This window comes from Formica exsecta, unplaced genomic scaffold (assembly GCF_003651465.1).
Source record: "Formica exsecta isolate Colony F162 unplaced genomic scaffold, ASM365146v1 scaffold452, whole genome shotgun sequence".
Classification (NCBI taxonomy): Eukaryota; Metazoa; Arthropoda; class Insecta; order Hymenoptera; family Formicidae; genus Formica; species Formica exsecta.
Window position 1 is genome coordinate 7,471 of NW_021851757.1, and position 19,757 is coordinate 27,227.

General features: G+C 38.1%; 2 protein-coding genes and 1 pseudogene across 2 annotated transcripts; 1 reads left to right on the forward strand and 2 right to left on the reverse strand.

Annotated features, from left to right (window-relative positions):
* Window positions 1-2,062: 2,062 nt before the first annotated feature.
* On the reverse strand, window positions 2,063-3,457 carry LOC115240845. The gene has a single exon (XM_029816239.1). It carries the CDS (start codon window positions 3,455-3,457, stop codon window positions 2,063-2,065), a length of 1,395 nt encoding a protein of 464 aa, XP_029672099.1.
* Window positions 3,458-4,648: 1,191 nt separating this feature from the next.
* LOC115240846 lies at window positions 4,649-5,907 on the forward strand (annotated as a pseudogene).
* Window positions 5,908-6,379: 472 nt separating this feature from the next.
* Window positions 6,380-7,851, reverse strand: LOC115240848. The gene is made up of 5 exons (XM_029816240.1): window positions 7,763-7,851; window positions 7,548-7,674; window positions 7,363-7,470; window positions 6,798-7,119; window positions 6,380-6,408 (listed from the first exon to the last, which is right to left on the reverse strand). The coding sequence occupies exons 1-5, from the start codon at window positions 7,810-7,812 to the stop codon at window positions 6,380-6,382; spliced, it is 636 nt and encodes a 211-aa protein (XP_029672100.1). The 5' UTR covers window positions 7,813-7,851.
* Window positions 7,852-19,757: the final 11,906 nt, after the last annotated feature.

Below are 19,757 nucleotides of genomic sequence, written 5' to 3' on the forward strand. Positions count from 1 at the left end.
CAGGGGGGGCGGAACCCACTGCGTCCATATACTTTACAACGCGAAGCGAGGTTTAACCCACAATTGTTGTGTGGATGGGAAAGTGTATCCGTGAGAGTTATTTTATATCTTAATCTGACATATTTCGATATAAAAAATAAAATATCTCGTAAAATATTTAGTTTTTGATAATCTCACCGTAATACTTTTATGTACAGAATAATGAGACAAATTAATTAGTGTAAAAAAAAACAAATAATTGTTTTAAAAAATACATTGTAAATAATTATTTACTTTTTCTTAAAAACAATTTTTTTTGTATACTAATTGATTTGTCTCATTATTCTGTACATAAAAGTATTACGGTGAGATTATCAAAAACTAAATATTTTACGAGATATTTTATTTTTTATATCGAAATATGTCAGATTAAGATATAAAATAAATCAAAAAATACTTAATGAAAAAATACTTTAGTGTAGTGTTTTGAAAAGCTCTCGAGATAAACTACAAGAATATGTAATAAAAAATGGGGAGTTTTGTTTAAGAAATTGAAAGTGACCTTCACGTGACCTTCAAATGACTATCCAAAGTTAAATCATTGCCACTATCTTATGTCCCCCTTGAAACCATACAACTTCTGTTTAAAACATTTTCTTCTAAAACTACGTGATATTGAGATATTTGACTGACAAAAATAAAATGGGTCACCCTGTGTAATTGTAATAATAAAAATAATACTAATTTAATGAATAAAAATTTTTATTTTCATATTTTCTATATTCTCGAAATTCATTTCTGAATAATCGTGGTCCATGATATCACTTTATATAGGCCGGTATTCATAGTCAGTTCTTATTTCAAGACCGTCTTAAGTAATGTCTTAAGATGCTAATACGGCTCTGTGATTGGTTTAGGACATCTTAAGATTGTGCTTAAGACGGTCTTAAATAGAAGAACTGACTATGAATACCGGCCCTAAGTATCGTACATTTTTCTCTGTGTAGTCTATGGTTGTCGCCAGCTTTCGCGCAGCGCGAGCGACGAAAGTAGAAACTTGACCAACCTTTTGAGCGACGTCGCGCCGAGCCTCGCGACGGATGTGATGTTCAGAAAAGCAAAGCTCTCATTGGATATCGCCCATCGCTCATCGCTCATCGCATCTAGTGTGCGAGGGCCATTAAACAGAGATCGGACACACCGTTAACGATCTCTGATTAGCTCCGTCGCCTGAGGTAAAACCGGAAGTGTGAAAGAGAAAGATATATATAGCTAACCGACTAGCCATAACTGTCCGTCAAAGGCATAAATTATATTTATAATAATACATAATGTATAATATAAAATAACGTAATAATAATGATAATAATGTAGTAATAATACAGCAATAATAATAATATAACCTATAATTGTATCTATAACAATATATTTTTTAATACTTAATTCATATTATTAGGCTACGTTCCAAAATGTACTTTCCAAGGAAAATTTTACTCGATGGCCGTTCCGAAACTTTTTTGGGCTTTTCTGATTGATTCCAGGCCGGCCATCGAGTAAAATTTTTCTCAGAGAGAGAATTTTACACCGTTTTGGAACCTAGCCTTAGTTGATATTAAGAGGATGCCGGATTACCGACAGAATGCGAATATTAGTAGGAATGCAAAATCTTTTTGTTGATTATAGATATCAACAAATCCTTTTCCACAATTAAAGTACACATAATAACGGAGTGCGGAGTTTAACATTTCATATGAAAAGTTAAAAAAAAATGAGAAAATGACAGTTTTGTTATCGGCTTCTGCCGTCACATTTGCTTAATATAACAAATTTGTAATCTGTACATGCCTAATCAGTAAACCCCGCACTCGGCATTTCATCAAAGAGTATAAGTGAACTTAGAGAAGTGAGTTTAGAAGCTTTAGAAAAAAGATTTTACGATCCTACACTTTCGTGCATATGTGTGTGTGCGAGATCGAGGCTCAAGAGTAAAACAGAGCAGTAGATTAGTTGCATGATGTCGCGATAGACGGAGCTGCAATCTTACATGACAAGGACAGACATAATCGTACTACCTTTGTCTCTTTCATGCGTGTGAGAGTAATATACATGTACTACATTCCTGATAATTGCCGTTCTTGTCGGATACAAGAAGAATCGCCGTTGACAATAACGCTTGTTTTACGCCCCTTGTCGTACAATGTGATGTTGTGACAGTTGTACTACATTGTGAAGAATCATTCTTTTTCTTATTAAATGACTCACATTCGTTAACATTAGCTGCTATAACATGTGAATTATCGTTAGAATCAATATGCAACATGGTATTGTGACGGCGTTTGCACCGCTGGCAACTCCCAAACGTGCACTCGCGATCTGCGTGAGAACGTAAACAGTTTAAACAGACCTTTAATCGTTTTGATTCACGTAATCTATCATGACTTGATAATTTACGAAATGACGGACAAGCGTATAACCAATGTTGATTTTTACATAATGGACATTGTTTGTTTCTTGTTGATTGTGCGGTTAAAGCTATAGATTTTTTATGAGATTTTATGTCAGGCAGTAAATTGTCCCATGGTTTATTTGGTGATATTAAAGTCTCTAGGATTGAACAACGTTTATTTAAAAATTCCATGAACTCAGTCATAGTTGGTAGCTTCGTAAATTTGCGTTTAAACTCCCATTCTCGTTTTGTTTTAGCATCAAGCTTCGGCGTGATTAAATGGATTAATAACGTATCCCATGCTTGCACGGGTTGTTCAAGTTTTGTTAATGCACACAAGTGTTGTACATCGTCGATTAATTTTCGAAGACTGCCGGCTGACTCTTTCGAGATTATTGGTAATTCAAGTAACGCTTGTATGTGATGATGCACTATTAATCGCGTATTTTCAAATCGTGCTTTTAACAATTTCCATGCTGCGTCGTAGTTTTCATTGGAAAGGCTTAACGATTTAAAACATTGTGCTGCACGACCCTTCACTGCCGACTGTAAATAGTAAAACTTTTGAATTTTTGTTAAATTCGTGTTAGTGTCAATAATAGCTTCAAATGTATCACGAAATGTAACCCATTGATCGTATTCACCGTTAAACGTTGGAAGATCTATATTAGGTAATTTCAATAACGAATTCGTCTGTGCCGTAATATCTGCTGCCAGCGGTGCTGCTGCCAGCGGTGCCGTTGAATGTGTTGCTTGTTGACCTACGGAATTAGCTTGTCTTTCTAGAGCAATAATTGTGTAATACGAATCTTCGAATTTTGTACGCTCATCGACATCTATCTCTTTCGTCATCATTTCGATTTGGGATTGAATATCCTCATATTCAGTCAATAGATTTTCTGCGCGTTCTAATCTTATCGATAACTCCTTACATTTTGTCGGTTCGTTCTCAAGTTTCTTTAAAAATGACTGAAATGAAGTAAGTTTCGCCTTTATTGTCGTCCGCTTTCGTATTAACTCGTCTTGAGACATTATGAAAATCGTAATCGCACTTAAGATGTAATGTGATACTTATCTACGTTGTAGACGCATACAGGTTAGAGCGCCGATTGGCCAGACTTTACTCAATAATAATTCCTTTATTACGCGTTATATAAAAAAATGTTACAGGACTTTTCTGTTCAGATTACTGTGCTCTACCCGCTCACGAGAGTTGGCACAATCTTTACCGGACACCCTGTATATATATGTGGCGGTTCGAGAAACCACCACAATTACGCGCGAACTACCCGGTAGACGCGCGAACGAATTCTCACGCGCGGAGCACGTGAAACCCGCGCGCGAGCACCGCGCGAGCCCCGAAGGCTCGCCGTGAGGCGGCCACGAGCGGGAGTCGGCGCCAGCAAGTGAAATCCAGTGTACATCACCGTGATTGCGGGACGCAATCACAGCCGGCCACACGAGTGCACAGGGGCACGCATTATCAGCCACTGACACAGGTCGACAACTCCACTCAATCAGACAGCGATTGGGAAGCCAACACACGGGACTCGGCCACGCAGACGGAGACAGCCCGCGAGGAACGCAGCTACACGCCACCCGGGACTCCACCGGCACTTAGACGCGTACCATTACCTGCGCTACCTTACATCGGCTCCCTCCGAATAACCACCACCGAGCCTCGTATAACTTGGCGGGAACGCCCTCAGCCGTAATTATGTACAATGTATTTTTTTAGACAATTATTTATTTTTTTCTTCGACGCTACGTTCCAATCGATTACTTCGCGCGCATGTAAACCAAAGAACGAAAATATAGATATTATGTTGTGGTAAAAGAGCCATCAGATTTATTAGCCGAAACCTCAGCGATCCCCTGCATGTTCCTACCTCCAAGCGAACAATACAGTAGTATAACACTACAAGTATGTATATATAAATATAATTCTGTATTGTATATGGTTTTATTAGTATATAATATTTTCATTAACATTTTTTTAGGTTATTTGCTATGGATAACGAAAGCATAATGTTATTTCTCTGTGCAATGCAAGTAGCTAGTTTAGCATTGTATACTGCATGGAAGGCGGAAAAATCCAAGCGCTGGAGGAACAGGCGATGGTGGGTCCGTCCCATCAATACTCGACGTGCACAGTATGGTGACTTCGCAACTTTGTTTGCAGAGTTGAAAGAAGATGAAAATATGTTTTTTCGATATACAAGTATGGATGAGCCCACATTTTACGAATTACTGCGATTAGCAGGTTCGTTCTTGCAGAAAAGAAGTATCAGAACCCCAATATGTCCAGAACAACATCTCGCAATAACTCTGAGGTAAAGATATATATGTTTTAAAATAATATATATATATTTCATGAACGGAGTTTTCATCAATTAACTTTGTTGCAGATATTTAGCAACAGGAGATCAGATGTTATCTGTGGCTTTAGCATACAGAGTAGGAGAGTCCACCGCTCATATGATTCTTAAGGAAACATGCTCTGTTATAGCAGATGTTCTGATGCCAATTGGGCGTATCCCGTTTGGACACGGAACGATTGGACACTGCACGATTGGACACAGAATTATTGGACACCGCACGATTGGACACCGGTAATTATGCATAAAGAGGGCACAAGCAGAAACATAAATCTTAATTTTAAATCAGAAATAGGTATGGGTTAGGTTATATCTTACGGAAGTGGAGCCCCCCCGTAGGGGGGGGGGCGGAACATACTACCTCCACGCATATTCTTTTTAATGCGAAGTAAGGTTCCACATAGGTTTACAACTTTCCACGCGAAGCGAGTTTCAACGCAAACCTATGTGTCTAGTTTTTTGATAGTGGAGCCCCCCCGAAGGGGGGACGGAACCCACTGTGTCCAATCGTGAATGTTCAATCGTGCAGTGTCCAATCGTGCAGTGTCCAATCGTGCGGTGTCCAATAATTCTGTGTCCAATCGTGCAGTGTCCAATCGTTCCGTGCCCAATATTACGTGTCCAATCGAGCGGTGTCCAATCGTTCCGTGTCCAAACGGGTGTCACCCATGCCAATTTATATGAAACATCTCACAGAAGAAGAATGGACAAGAATCAGCAGTAATTTTTTTAGAATTATGGAATTTGCCAAATTGTGTTGGAGCAATCGATGGCAAGCACATAATGATCCAGGCACCTCCAAACTCTGGCTCAATGTATTTTAATTATAAGAAGACTTTCAGTCTTGTGCTGGTGGCTGCTTGTGATGCTCAATATAAGTTTACGCTGTTCGATGTTGGTGCGTATGGCAGTGAAGGTGATGGTGGAATCCTCTCCAGATCAAACTTCGGACAATCTCTATACGGAGGTATGCTCAATATACCTGGAGGCACTGCTCGTCTACCAGGAAGTGACAAGGAAGTATCCTATTATTTTGTTGGAGATGAAGCATTTCAAATGTCTACACACATGATGCGATCTTATCCAGGGAGATCTTTAAATTAGCAAAAGAGGATTTTTAATTATCGACTATCCCGGGCCAGAAGGACAATTGAAAATACATTTGGAATCTTTGCAGCCATATGGAGGATATTTCAAAGAACAATATATGCTAATCCAGATGTTGCTAACCGATTGATGCTGGCAACAATGTGCTTGCATAATTATTTAAAAACTAAAAATTATGAGAAAGCCCCGCTGCAGCAAAGATATTGTCCTCCCCAATTTGCAGACAGAGAAATAGAAGGAGATTTAATAAAAAGAGAGTGGAGACAACAGTCATAAGATAACCATATAAGACCTATAGGAAATGCAGGAGCACACCGAGCTACTAGAGAAGCATATGCAATGCGTGATACTCTCTCGTCATACTTCATGACAGTAGCTGGGAAAGTTCCTTGGCAATATGAATATATACGTTGAGGACAACATTACAATGTACCTTAAAATTTACAATTGTATTGTTCTCCGTACATTTTTATATGTGATGACTAATTGTATTATATTCTGCAGTAAGACACAACAATATGAAAAATATTGTAAATACATTTATTATTTTCATATGCAAAATATAAAATTGTTCTTTTATTAGAAACCAAATAAACTTTTATGTATAATAAACTACGATGTAATTAAAATTAATTATCTATTCTAATACTATAAATTATGTAATTAAATAACAAAACAGTGTAATTAAAATAAATTATCCATTCTGATACTAAATAGAACAAAATTAAAATTGAAATTAAATATAATAATAAATAAAATATATATGTAATAATATATAATAGGAAATAACAAAATTAACGTCATAAGTAAAATAAATAAAAACTATATGAAAATTAAGGAGAATGCGTGGATAGAAATTATAACTTAAAATTACATTCATTTGGATTTAGAAAAATATAGCAACTCCATAAATTTTCGTTTTAACTCGCTTTTGTGTGGTTCTGCTGTCATTTGAAGCTCCGCTGTGACGAGTTTTCCAATGAGAACATCTGGATCGTTCTCGTTTACCGGTTTCCTCCGGGAACACACTTCAGCTACCATTATATTTAATGTGTTGTTCATCTGATGGAATGCTGTTTCCACTGGGTCAATTCTCCGCTTTTTAAAAGTCCTTTGCTGGTTCCCCGAAAAGCAAGAAGTTGGTGGACTGACTTTAACTGATCCCTCTGTCTCCAAAGCAGATGTTTGGGACAAGAAAGATGTCGATGGCTACAAAGGAATTTTGAAATTCGTAAGTTTTACATTTTGTTAGAATCAATTGATAATACGATTTAAAATTACTTACCAATGAAGTTTCTTTAGTTGTTTCAAGTGGCGTACGGCGTAGCAACGGCGAGGGTGACTGTGACTGGAATATTAAAAACATCGATTAAATGTATATAAATATTATTTTGTACATTTCTCCTGTTGATTCATGATTATACTCACATCATGATCTTGTTCCAAATAAACAGTAAGCTGATTTTTATGAATCGACATGTTTGGCAATGTGTTGCATATTTCTTTCGACGTCGATGTATGCAGTGACTGCTGGCCGGATGTTGAAGTTGATGTCTTGTGCTGTAACGTGAGTAAAATGAGTTTTTATAACATATTTCTCAAATAAGATAATATTGGTAAGAAAAAAGAAGTCGCACATTGGAATTGTCATTGGTGGACATTTCATAGTCATCCTGAAGAATTGTTGAATGTTGGGTTTTCAACGATGTTCCACTGACATTGCTTGGCTTGGATAGCTTTGTAAAATTGATATTAGAAAAGTTTCTGAAATGATAAATCGTTGTTGAGTATGTTGAATTGTTCGAATTTATCAACAGAACTATGATCATTTGAGGAAATAAATGAAACAAACCTTCTTTGAGTTATATGCCTTTCCAAGAAAATAGGGCTCTCATATAACATCCATTTTTGTCTGGTAGGCTTTCCGGCTCCACTCCTTGTCTCTAACTCTCGCAGTTGCCTTTCCTTACTAAAGCGTTGGTGAAGACGTATCCATCGATTCTTGCACTCTGCAACTATATCATACATAAACAACTATAATCATGTAATACATATAAAACTTAGTAGAATGCGATAATTAAAGACTGGAGAATGGAGATTGAAAAGAAGGATTGTCTCTGAGACTGTCTCAAATTAACGGTTCAAGTTTACTTATGTGTAATGTTTAGAGCAGTGGCAATTTCTGTCCATGCATTCTCCTTCATTGTCGTATCCTTATAATTCTCTACACTTTTATCATAAAGATATGGATGAGAACGAACCATATCTATTAATAATTCATCACCAAATTTTACATATTTATTAAATGAGTTTTGATGATTAAATACGTCCAGACCATCATCACACTCTTCCTCTTCTGTATTCTCGAAACGATTCGAATAATCACAATGATCGAACATATTTGCTGCTTGTAATAAAATAGAGCTTGTAAAACGTATATGGCATGTGTATACACGCACTAAAAGTTCGTAAATACAACCTCAAAAATTCGAACGCTGTGATTGGTTGGCAACAGGCAATAGGCACAGAATTTCCAACGTGATGGAAATTCTGTGTCTATTTCTTGTGTCACGGTCCATTCTGCATTGGTACAAGGTGGTTTGTTCTCTCGGCGAGTGAACATCGTGGCTTAGTGCTAATCGTTATTTTGCCATTTAAGAGATCTGCGGGCCATATTACTGGTCCGGGTGTGAAACATCTTGCTGACTGTGATCCGTCTCTGTCTGCGAGACATGCATAACATAGTGCATTTGATCTTCCTGGCCCTGGAAGCATCTTGCGTCGCCACGTAAGTGTGGCCACGGCCATATTGTCCGTTGGACGAAAACTGCGTACTACACGCATATACGAATAACATACAAGAGCTAACACATATAAATAATGGAGGTAGAAATTGAGAAAAACCCTGAAAGCGCTACTCAAAATTCTTGTCAGTCCATAGGGACGAGCAACGAAGATGTTGCTGAGAAAGTTTGCGATATTATATATCGTAATCGCAAGAGGAGTCAGTCTTTTGTATTAAGAAGCCCTCTCCCTCCAAAAAGATCTTTTTTAGACTCTGTTAACATTCGAGACCCTCGTTTACAAAATAAGTATGGCCTCAACGTTAAACCTCCGTTCATCATTCATATTGAAAAAACTATCCTTAGGTCTCCTCCCTCCTCACAGGCGCGGGATTTCGAAGTTATAGAAACAAATAACAACATAAAAACAGGTATAAATAACCTTGATAATATCACATCCAACGCTAACCAACGGTCCAACACCGGTCCAACATACGGTATAATCGCTTTTGGTAAACGTATAACCAAGTACATTGACAATTTTTTATCCGCATTCGATTTAAAAATAAATTCTCAGTAACGTTCACCGATGGTAATACTGCAAATAAATTCTGCGACGTTTTTAACGAAAAAGCTGATACCATCTTTCCCAGAGAAGCATGGATAGCATATGTGCCTAATTATAAAATTTTTAAACAGTTTATAGTTAGGGGTGTCGATGATGACGACTCTCCCGAAGAAATAATAAAAAATGTCCGTTCACCACCGGAATGGAACATTTTATGGCAACCTCCATTCGAGGCTGCTAGACTTAAAAGACCTATCCGTACACAAAATAGCGATAATACTTTCACTACTAAATATATTGAATCTGATTCATATGTTATACGTTTCAGAACATTAACAGTCCCACCTAGCGTCATATACATGGGTAAAAGGCTTTACTTGACACCTTTCGTTGATAAGGTTAGAAGGTGCCAGAAGTGTCAACGATTTGGGCATGTTGCAAAGATTTGCCGAACTGCGGACAAGAACGCAGTTTGCCAACGCTGTGGTAAGCTTGTATCATCTCATGATTGTAACAGTAATGTTAACGAGCCGTGTTTGGCTGAAAAACCGTCATGCATTAACTGCAAAAGACATAAATTGCCTGATAACGTCGCTGAACATGAGGCATCCTCCAACTCCTGCCTTATCTTCCAAAAGCAAAGGAAAATCAAGAAACTTATGGCATTTCATAGCATCTCTCAGTCTGAAGCTATCACAATGCTCCAGAGCGCAGACCCTCGATCGACAACCGGCGGGAGAGAATTGTTCTCTCTCGCATCCTCTTCCCACTCTTGGGGAATTTCTTCCCTATGCCCTTCCAAAGTCCTACGCGGAAGCGGTGTCCAGAAATAACCACTCTAGCCATTTTAATTTCTCTCCTCCCTCTTCTGATGTTAATAAGAAACGCTTTCCTAATATTGTCAAGCCCCAGTATACTACAAATAACTTCTCTGCTATAACATCTGCTAACCATAAAAGGCATGATGTTGGATCGCAACACAAAGTACCTGACTCCTCATTAACAAACCCCTCTACCACATCCCCCTCTCCCATTTCTCTCAACCCCACTCCGGACACAAACATTAATATTTGCCCAAGCAATAAAACAGTTATCTATAAACGTTCCTCCATTCTAACCTCTATCTCACCGGTCAGTGAACGCAACATACTCACTCCCAATTCTGATATATTAGAAAATTGGATTCTCGATTGCCAAAATAAATTTTCTGCGGTTAAGACTATACAAACAGACACTCTGTCACAAATGGGAGTTCTTCTTCCTAACAACTCCCTTTGCTCCTGATATATTGTCATAATATTACTTTTTTCATAGTTCAATCTATACTATGAGCATTAATATTCTCCAATGGAATTGCCGCTCTATGCAAAGGAGAATCCCAGAACTTGCTTTTCTATTAGATCAACATAATATCAATATTGCCACACTTTGTGAAACCAGATTGGATGAACACTTCGTCCCAGTGTCAATAACTATGACATTTACTCACGTGATCGAAATTGTCATGGTGGTGGAGTAGCTATACTCATTGATAAGAAGCTTAGATTTTCACAAATTACTGACGATAATATAAACCTCATCTGTAACCGTAATAATATTGAATATATTTTGGGTAAAGTATAGCTCAGTCTAGATAAATTCATATATGTTTGCTCGCTTTATAACCCCCCACGCGGTAGTAACTGCTTACATACCGAATCTTGCGCTTGGCAATCTATACTTCATTATTGTTCCAACTTTAACCCCATCGTATGTGGTGACGTGAACGGGAAGAGTGCCCTATGATCCCCAGGGCTGTTGGAGTTCCGGATGCGGAAGGACGCAAACTTGAAAATGCTGTCTCATTACTCGACCTTTTATGTCTCAATGATGGAAGCTGCACGTGGGCTTCCGCGGATCTCTCATCCACCTCTGCTCTCGATATAACTTTAGCCTCTCTATCTATCGCCCCAAAATGCTTTTGGAACGCTCTCGAGAACAATTACGGCAGCGACCACTTCCCCATCATAATTTCAATCATCAATAATCACACAAAGCCCTCTTATGCTCGTATCAGACTACGCATTAAAAATTGAGATTCAAGATTCAAGATTGAAATTTGACCAATCAGAATAAAGAAATTTTAGTCCTTTTTGTTCTGATTAGTCAAATTCCAACCTTTAATCTTTAATCTTCAATTTTCAATGCGTAGTCTGGTATGGGTTTTATGGACGTCCTTCCTTCACCATTTCTAAAGTCGACTGGTCTATTTTTCAACTAAAATGCTCTAAATTCGCAAATCAAGGACATAACTTTGGCAGCAACTTAGACAATGCCTATGATAACCTAATTAACGTTATTCACCAGGCATTTTTAATATCTGGTGCAAAAAAGCTACCTTCCAATAACATCAGGAAAAAGCCTCCCACCACATCGTGGGACGATGAGTGCAAGGAGATAATTTTTAAAAAAAATCAAATCTTTAGAAGATTTAAACTATCACCCACATTGAATAACTTAACAGAACTTCTTGAATTTAGAAAATACTCATCAAGATTCTTCAATAAGAAAAAGAAACTCGCTTTTCGTGAGTTCTGTTCTTTTTTGAACATGAACACGCCAATTACTACTGTATGGAAATATATCAAAGCCTTTTTGAATAGAAATACCAACAATTCTCCTCACTCTCACATCTCTGAGAGCGTTTTTCTTGACGCTTTTAATAAGTTGTCCCCTTCTGTTCTTAGCTCCACTCCTAACATTCAGAGTTTCATATCTGATCTGTCTAACTTTGATACCAATGGCAACAAAGAGTTCCTTTTCACACCATTCTCGAAACAAGAATATTACGAAGCCATCTCCACGCTGAAAACTAAAACCTCATCTGGCCCTGATCTTATATCTAATAAAATAATTAAAAAATTCCCAGATGCACTTCATCTTCTTATATTAACAATTTTTAACTTAATTTTCAATAAAGGCGAGTACCCACATCAATGGACTGAGTACTTCATTGTCTTTATACCTAAACCTGGCCGTAAGAACTCGCTAAGGCCTATAGGGCGTATCCCGTTTGGACACGGAACGATTGGACACCGCTCGATTGGAGCCTATATTACTGGCCAATAATTTGCTAAAAATATTCGAAAAGCTGATACATAAAGGAATCGAATGGTGGGCAGAGAAGGGCTCTCTCTCTCTTCTGCAAATCCCAGTTTGGCTTTAGGAGAGGACTATTCTGTACTGATAGTATCACCACATTGACTACGTGTGTCCATATGTATAATAAAGCCCGTAAGTTTACTGTTGCTGCATTTCTCGATATTGAGGGAGCTTTTAACAGGGTTCGTCCGGAGATTTTGTTAATCCTTCTTTCTCAATTCGGGCTTCCTCCCAAAATTTTGAAATTCATCAAGGCTTTGACTTCCCGCAGGCACCTTATAGATTTCGCTGCGGGCATCAATTTGCAAAACCGTGACACCACCATCGGCCTTCCTCAGGGCTCCATTCTCAGCCCCATATTATTTAATTTGTATATTGCCTTTCACATACTATTCTACCTGACTCTGTAAAAATATTGTACTATGCTGACGATATCGCAATTTACTGTTTGGACGGCCAACTTGAGCCTATCAAAAATTAGATAAACAATGCATTAGATAGCTTATATCAATTTTTTACCAACCTGGGTCTCGACATTTCCCCTTCTAAGTCTAACTTTATGATTTTCTCAACGCTCAAGCCACGAAATCTTCGCATACTTATGAACAAACAGAATTTCCTTTTAAAGGTAGGCAATGGGAATATAGTTTTCTCCAGCGTCGCGCTTCTTGGGTGTCGTCTTAGATTCCGAGCTCAATTAGAGAGCACATATTAACCATTTGAAGAATCGCATAATGCCAAGAATAAATATTCTCAAAGCTATAACTGGCATTAGGTGGGGTGCTCATCCTACAAAGTTGCTCAACATTTATAAAGGCTTTATCAGACCATTATTGGACTGGGGATGCCAATCTTTCAATCCACTAAATGAGCATCTCTATTTAAAAGTTAGTCGCCTACAATACGCGTCTCTAAGAATTGTTTCGGGTCTGATGATCACCACTCTTATCAACGTCCTGTTAGATATTTATAGCGAGTTTCCGCTGGATTCACGTTGGCATTGCCTTACCCTGAGATTTTTGGCTAAAACCATGGCGCGGTACTCACATCCGCTAAGACAGTTAATAACTGACTTTTATAACCAACCGGTCATCGAGAGAAGTAACATTTGTTACCTGATGGACGTTTATCTCGCTCATACTGATCTTTTCGAGCAAATTGATTCCTTTCACTTGCCGGGTTATCTCGACTTCCCGTACGAGTGTAGACATTACGATCCTATAATTAATACGGATTTAGGATTCCAGGTTGCGGCTGACTCTGATCCCGCTGCCTCCTTCGAACGCCTCGCATCCTCCTTTAAATTTGATGCCTCATTCTACACTGATGAATCTTGAACCGAATCGGATACCAGAGCTGATTACGCTGTGTTCTCTCCGGAGCTCGACTTGGAGTACAAAGAAAGAATAAATAATAACTGCACCATTTTGTAGGCTGAAGCATTGGCCATGCAATATGCGATTGATATTGTTCTGAACAAGAAAACAAGAAAATCGGTAATTTTTTCTGACCCCTTAAGTGTATTGTCTAATCTCGAGAGAATCCGGTGTCGACGGGCATATTGCATCACGGAATCCTGAAAATTAAGAATTCTCTCTTTGAATGCGCCAAACAAGCGTTGGAAATACATATCATCTGGATACCCAGCCACAGGGGCATTCCGAGTATTGAGAGGGCAGATGTTCTGGCCAAGGAATCCTTGCGTCTCCCTGACACTTTCCTTCTTAGTAAATGCCATTACACTAACCTCTATTCCAAATTCAAAGCCTTATCTAAGAGTAGAGCATCACAAACCATTCTTGCTGAAAGTCGTCATAAAGGAATGAGATACTTCAACCACGTGCGCGACGTTCTCGCACCCCTGTGATACTCTGATACTAATATTAAGGAGGATCTTCCGAGACCAATTATCACCTTTATCTCAAGACTGAGATCTTATCACACGTCAACAAAGGGCCATCTTTTTAGTAAGAACATCTCTACCTCCTCGGAGTGCTCTTGTGGACATCCTTTCCAGGACATGAACCACGTCTTCTTTCATTGCCCAAATTTGCACGACGATTCGAATCTGCTCATCACTCAATTGCATAGGATCACTCCTGACATAACATTGGACATACCAACACTGGCTTTTACAAACAATATTAGGATTTTCCGTCTCTTATACAACTTCGCCAAGAATAACTGGCTCACCTAATTACCGATACTTTCAGTAAATCCAGCTGATGGTGTATAGACGATTCCTATGGAAGTCTGACAGCCAAACGAAGAAGAAGAAGAAGAAGATTAGTACAAAGTTTCTGGTATGTTGGAATTCCTTGTTCCTATTCCCTATGTTTATTTCCTGTTCCTATTGCCTGTTGCCTGGCATTATGCAAGGGCCTTTACATTAGAGTCCTATATAATCAGAGAAGCGACATCGTTACCCCCTCCATGTTTCCCATGATCACCATGTTGGGCCCGCAGCTGTCCATGTGTAATCTAAAATGTCTTAAAAATGTCTCAGAGATATTTAAAATGTTTTTTTTTAGAAAATAACATTACAAATATACTTTTTTCTCACTTACGGTACGCCGGTTGCGATTAGTTTGCACGTAGGATTCACTACGTGCAAACTAACCACCAACATAGGGTGCGTTCCACTTAACGACCGCAACGCTCGCGAGCATTATCTGTCTTTGTTTAACTTTCGGTGAACAACAAAGATGAAATGATACCGTGAGTGTTGCGGTCGTTAAGTGGAACGGGCCCGTGGCGGTCAGCCAATCAGCAAGCGGGACGCCATTGTCGCTTCTCTGATTATATAGGACTCTATATTACATATATGGGTCATACTATGCATTGCCGTGGATCGAATTCGAATTAAGATGCATTTTCACGAGTCACTGAAATCGATCGTTTGAGCGACAAAAAGGATCACGTGACGACTTTTGTTACTAAACTACTGCAGCGGTAACTTTTGTACATGAAAAAGGATAGAAGCGACAAAGTTAAAAGTTCAGAGACAGATTTCGCGTTTTTTGTGTTTTATTAGCACTTTCAATTTTAACGTGTTGTAAACAGTTGTGGTATGACTTCCAGAAAAAATAAATATTATAATTGGATATTAAATTATAATCAAATGATTCGAAAACATGAAATCGAATTTCAAAATGATAGTATTTTTGCTGTTATTGTAAGGGTGCGAACCATGGTGGAAAGAAATAAGGTGAGGCAATCCTCGTGACGAGTTTCTGTTCTGCGCAGCCCAGGCATGGTGGGGAATCCGCACAGTTTCCGCCATCTTTTTTCGCTAACACGTGGTCACGCAGTGTAGTATATGGTGAAGCACGCATTGGTAAAAGTTGTTTACATCAAGTGTTATTTGAAAAAAGTGTTACTGTTATTGTGATTGAATAATAAATGTGGATATATTGAAGGGTAATTCAATATTCAATTTTTCTTGTTTTTTAAGAGGATGCCGGATACCGACAGAATGCGAATATTAGTAGGATTGCAAAATATTTTTGTTGATTATAGATATCAACAAAAATTTTATACTCTTGTTTCGGAGGGATTATATGTCCGAGTGTGCTGTTAGTTTAACGACAAACATTAGCATTTCATTTCTGATATTTCATGATTGCAGAAAAAGATGCCACGCTGTCCAATTATAGGGTATCGGAGCGGTACTGAAGGACGGAACAAAGCGACAGATGAAAAGAATAGTTTTTTTAGCTTTCCAAAGACGGATATTTGCAAAGAATAGCTGAAATACTGTAAAAATCCAAATATCAATACAAAAACAGGTCAGTTGGATCACAGTCCGAGAAAAATTATATTCAGAAGTTATCGTTTGCTTTTTGAAGTGAAACTTCTTATGCGAGTTCGGAACGCATAGCGTTGAAAGTTTTCTGTCGTTAAATATTTAACGCTCAGCCACAGTATAATACAGTAGCGCAACTCTGTGTCGGCACCTTCGATGTTGGTGAAGCAAAGTTGTCCACGGTCATGCGTGAGTTTGGGCAAGTGACGATAGCGCCCTCTGCACCAGAACTGTATCAATATCAGCCTCGAATGGGAAAGACAGTCAACGTCGCTTGTAGTGACCATCGGTGTATAGTATAAGCAGCACCCTGGTGAAAATATTTCTGAGATTTTCTCCAAATATCTCATAAATTCTCCAAAATTTTTTCAGGATTTCTCCGTATCTATTCGCGTTTTCGGACACTGAATTTCTCAAATTTTTTCAGAAATTATCCGAAATTTTCTCAGAATTTCTCCGAAATTTTATTATTGATTTTTTTTTCCTTGAAAGGACATAGCAGAACAAGCATGTGTGTGGTGCCCCCGCACGAATCTGGTTGAAATTTTTACTATACGTTGGTATTGATGTACAAATAAATTTTGCAAAAGATTATATCTGAAATTATTTCCGAGTGTCCCGACACACTCCCGTTTTTTTGTTAACATAAATTTAAAATAAAAAAATATATTATTTTACAGGAAGAGTATGTTCCCTTCATTTTCTGCCAAGTGCCTACAAGGAACAATCTTGGGTACAACAGCAATTTCCTGATTCTTTTCGCCGTCTACCGCGTTTGAAAGAAGATGCTGTTCCAACTGAACATTTGGCACTGGAAATTTTTGACGAAAATCGAAGAGTTCAGGATGAAAGGGACACCAATATTGAAGTAACTCATTCAGAAACTCAAGATTCTAGGTCTTCAGAAGAGTCTCAACAAGAAAACCTTAACGAGCAGAGGCAAAATTTGATACTTTTGTTGCAGCAAGTAGAAAAATTAAGGAAAACAAATGAACAATTGAGGGAGGCTAATGAAGGATTGATGCAAAAGGTAATTACGACAGATAAAAAGCTCGAGGAAAAAGACAAAATAATTGAGAAAAAAGATTAATTGCTTGGAAAGAAAGACAAGAAACTTGGCAAGAAAGAAAAATATCCAAAGCTGAAAGTAAAGAGATGAAATACCAGAGAATATTGCAAAGCGTTTTCACACCAGGACAATTAAAAATACTCTGCAACAAAAATAAAAAAAAACATGGTGTTCTGAAGATATTGCATCGGCCATATCTTTACGAAGCATTAGCCCCAAAGCTTATAGGTTCGTTAGGAACAGTATGAAAATCCCTCTACCAGCTATGTCAACCTTGAGAAATTGGGCCCGAAAGTTCGATGTTATGCCAGGTATTTTAAATGACGTCCTAGCCATTATGAAAAACAAAGATGGAAGCTTAACAGAATTAGAGAGATTGACAGTATTAACTTTTGATAAGATTTACATCTCCAATGACGTGGCAATTAACAGGAAGGATGAAGAAGTTATTGGGCCTCATAAAACATGTCAATTTATCATGGCTAAAGGACTTTTCGGTCGATGGAAACAGCCAGTGTTTTATGATTATGATAAAACAATGGACAAAGAAACTCTGAAGCAAGTGATCAAACAGCTTTTTGAATGTGGATTTACGGTAGTGGCTGCAGCATCAGATCTGGGAACAACGAACGCAAAGCTATGGAACAAATTGAATATTGGAACAGGCAAAGATGAACATTGTTATTTTGAACACCCAAGTAACGATCAATACCATATTTACGTTTTTTCTGACGCCCCCCATATGATAAAACTGGCACGAAATCACTTTGTGGATCATGGATTTGTTTATAATGGGATCCACATAACCAAGGATCTCTTGCATCTACTTTTGAGAACGACAGCTAGTACAGATTTGAAAATAGCCCATCAGTTGACACAACATCATTTAGATGTAAAAGGCCCTCAACGTCAAAATGTGAAACTGGCCGCATAAGTATTTTCCAACAGCACAGCAAAAGCTATTCAATCTTGTGCTGAAAAAGGTCTTGCTGGTTTTAAAAATTGCGGTGCAATGGTTCGTGTACTGGAAATATTCAATAAGTGGTTCGACATTTTCAACAGTAGAACGATGTATGTAAAAATCCAGAACTTCACGGATTCGGCATTCAACTTGAATCTCAATGCCAAGTATTGCAAGAAATGGAAGAGTTCATCACAAACATGACTGTTTTCGGGAAGAAATCTATGCTTCCTTTTCAGAAGGGCATCGCGCTGTGCTGTCGCTCGTTGCCAAGTTTATTTGCATATTTGAAAACGACCTATTGCCAAGAAAAAATCCAATTTCTTATGACTTGCCGACTAAATCAAGATGGGCTGGAGAATATGTTCTCTTACCTCCGTGGTATGGGGGGATATAATGATCACCCCAATGCTATAGATCTACAAAATAGATTTCGGTGGTATGTTCTTGGGAAACGCTCCACAGCTCTCTTTTCAGTTCGAGCAAACACCGTTCCAGACCCAGTCGACTCAAGTTTGACGGAGGCACAGAAATTTCCGTCGAAGGAAAATCCTTCATACTCTGTCTCACAACAAAATGAAGATGAACTTCTGATAAACATGGGCTCGTTATAATTTCCGAAAGATGGTAGAGAAAAAAAGGACTGTGAAATAATGGAAAATGAGATGAGTGAGATGATAGAGTATGTGGATGATAGCAATCCGATGGAAACTGACGATTGTGAATTACTGAAGCTTCCTGAAGGTTTCAAAGAATTCATTGAACAAGGCGATGATTTTGAAGGTGGATAGAGGAAAAAAACGAAAAACACATGTCATCATGATCATCACACTCTTTTTAATTACGTACAATTAATTTCAAATTTATTGCATGAAGTACATAATCAAATGAGATGGAATCATATTGACACGAATTTTTTTTCCATCAATAGTTTCACATTTCTACGACTATGAGCCAACAGAAGAAGAAATGAATCTCGTCGAACAGGTCGAAAATGTCGACAAAATTGATGACCGGAAATGGATCTGCAATCAAGGCTTAAAATACATCGCGGGATATGTTGCCTATCGGTTCAGGGACAAGTATTCCTTTTTGGGGAATCCAACAAGAGATTTAGGATCGCTGGATAACTCGGAATATATAATGATGTTATCGAGAGGGGGTTTGATGTACCCCTCTGAAGAATTCATCAAGGTGGCAAACATCATAGATGATGTATTTGAAGAATTTCACGGGTCGAATCAACTGAAACGAAAAACAAGACATATTTTTCAAAAAGTGGCAGATCTTGTAATGGAGAAAAATGACTCCGTTCCTCGTGATGCCCTTTTGTGTTTGGTGCGCACGAGAACGTACATCAGGCTCAGGAAATGGAATATGGAAATTCGAGAAGAAAATACGTTTAAGAAAACAGTAAAAAAAGTAGAAAAGAGAAAAAAAATTAAGAAAATGTGTGATAAAACTGTTAACTAGCAATGAATGTTTTAGTAATTATTTACAAAAACGTCCTCACCTCCGAT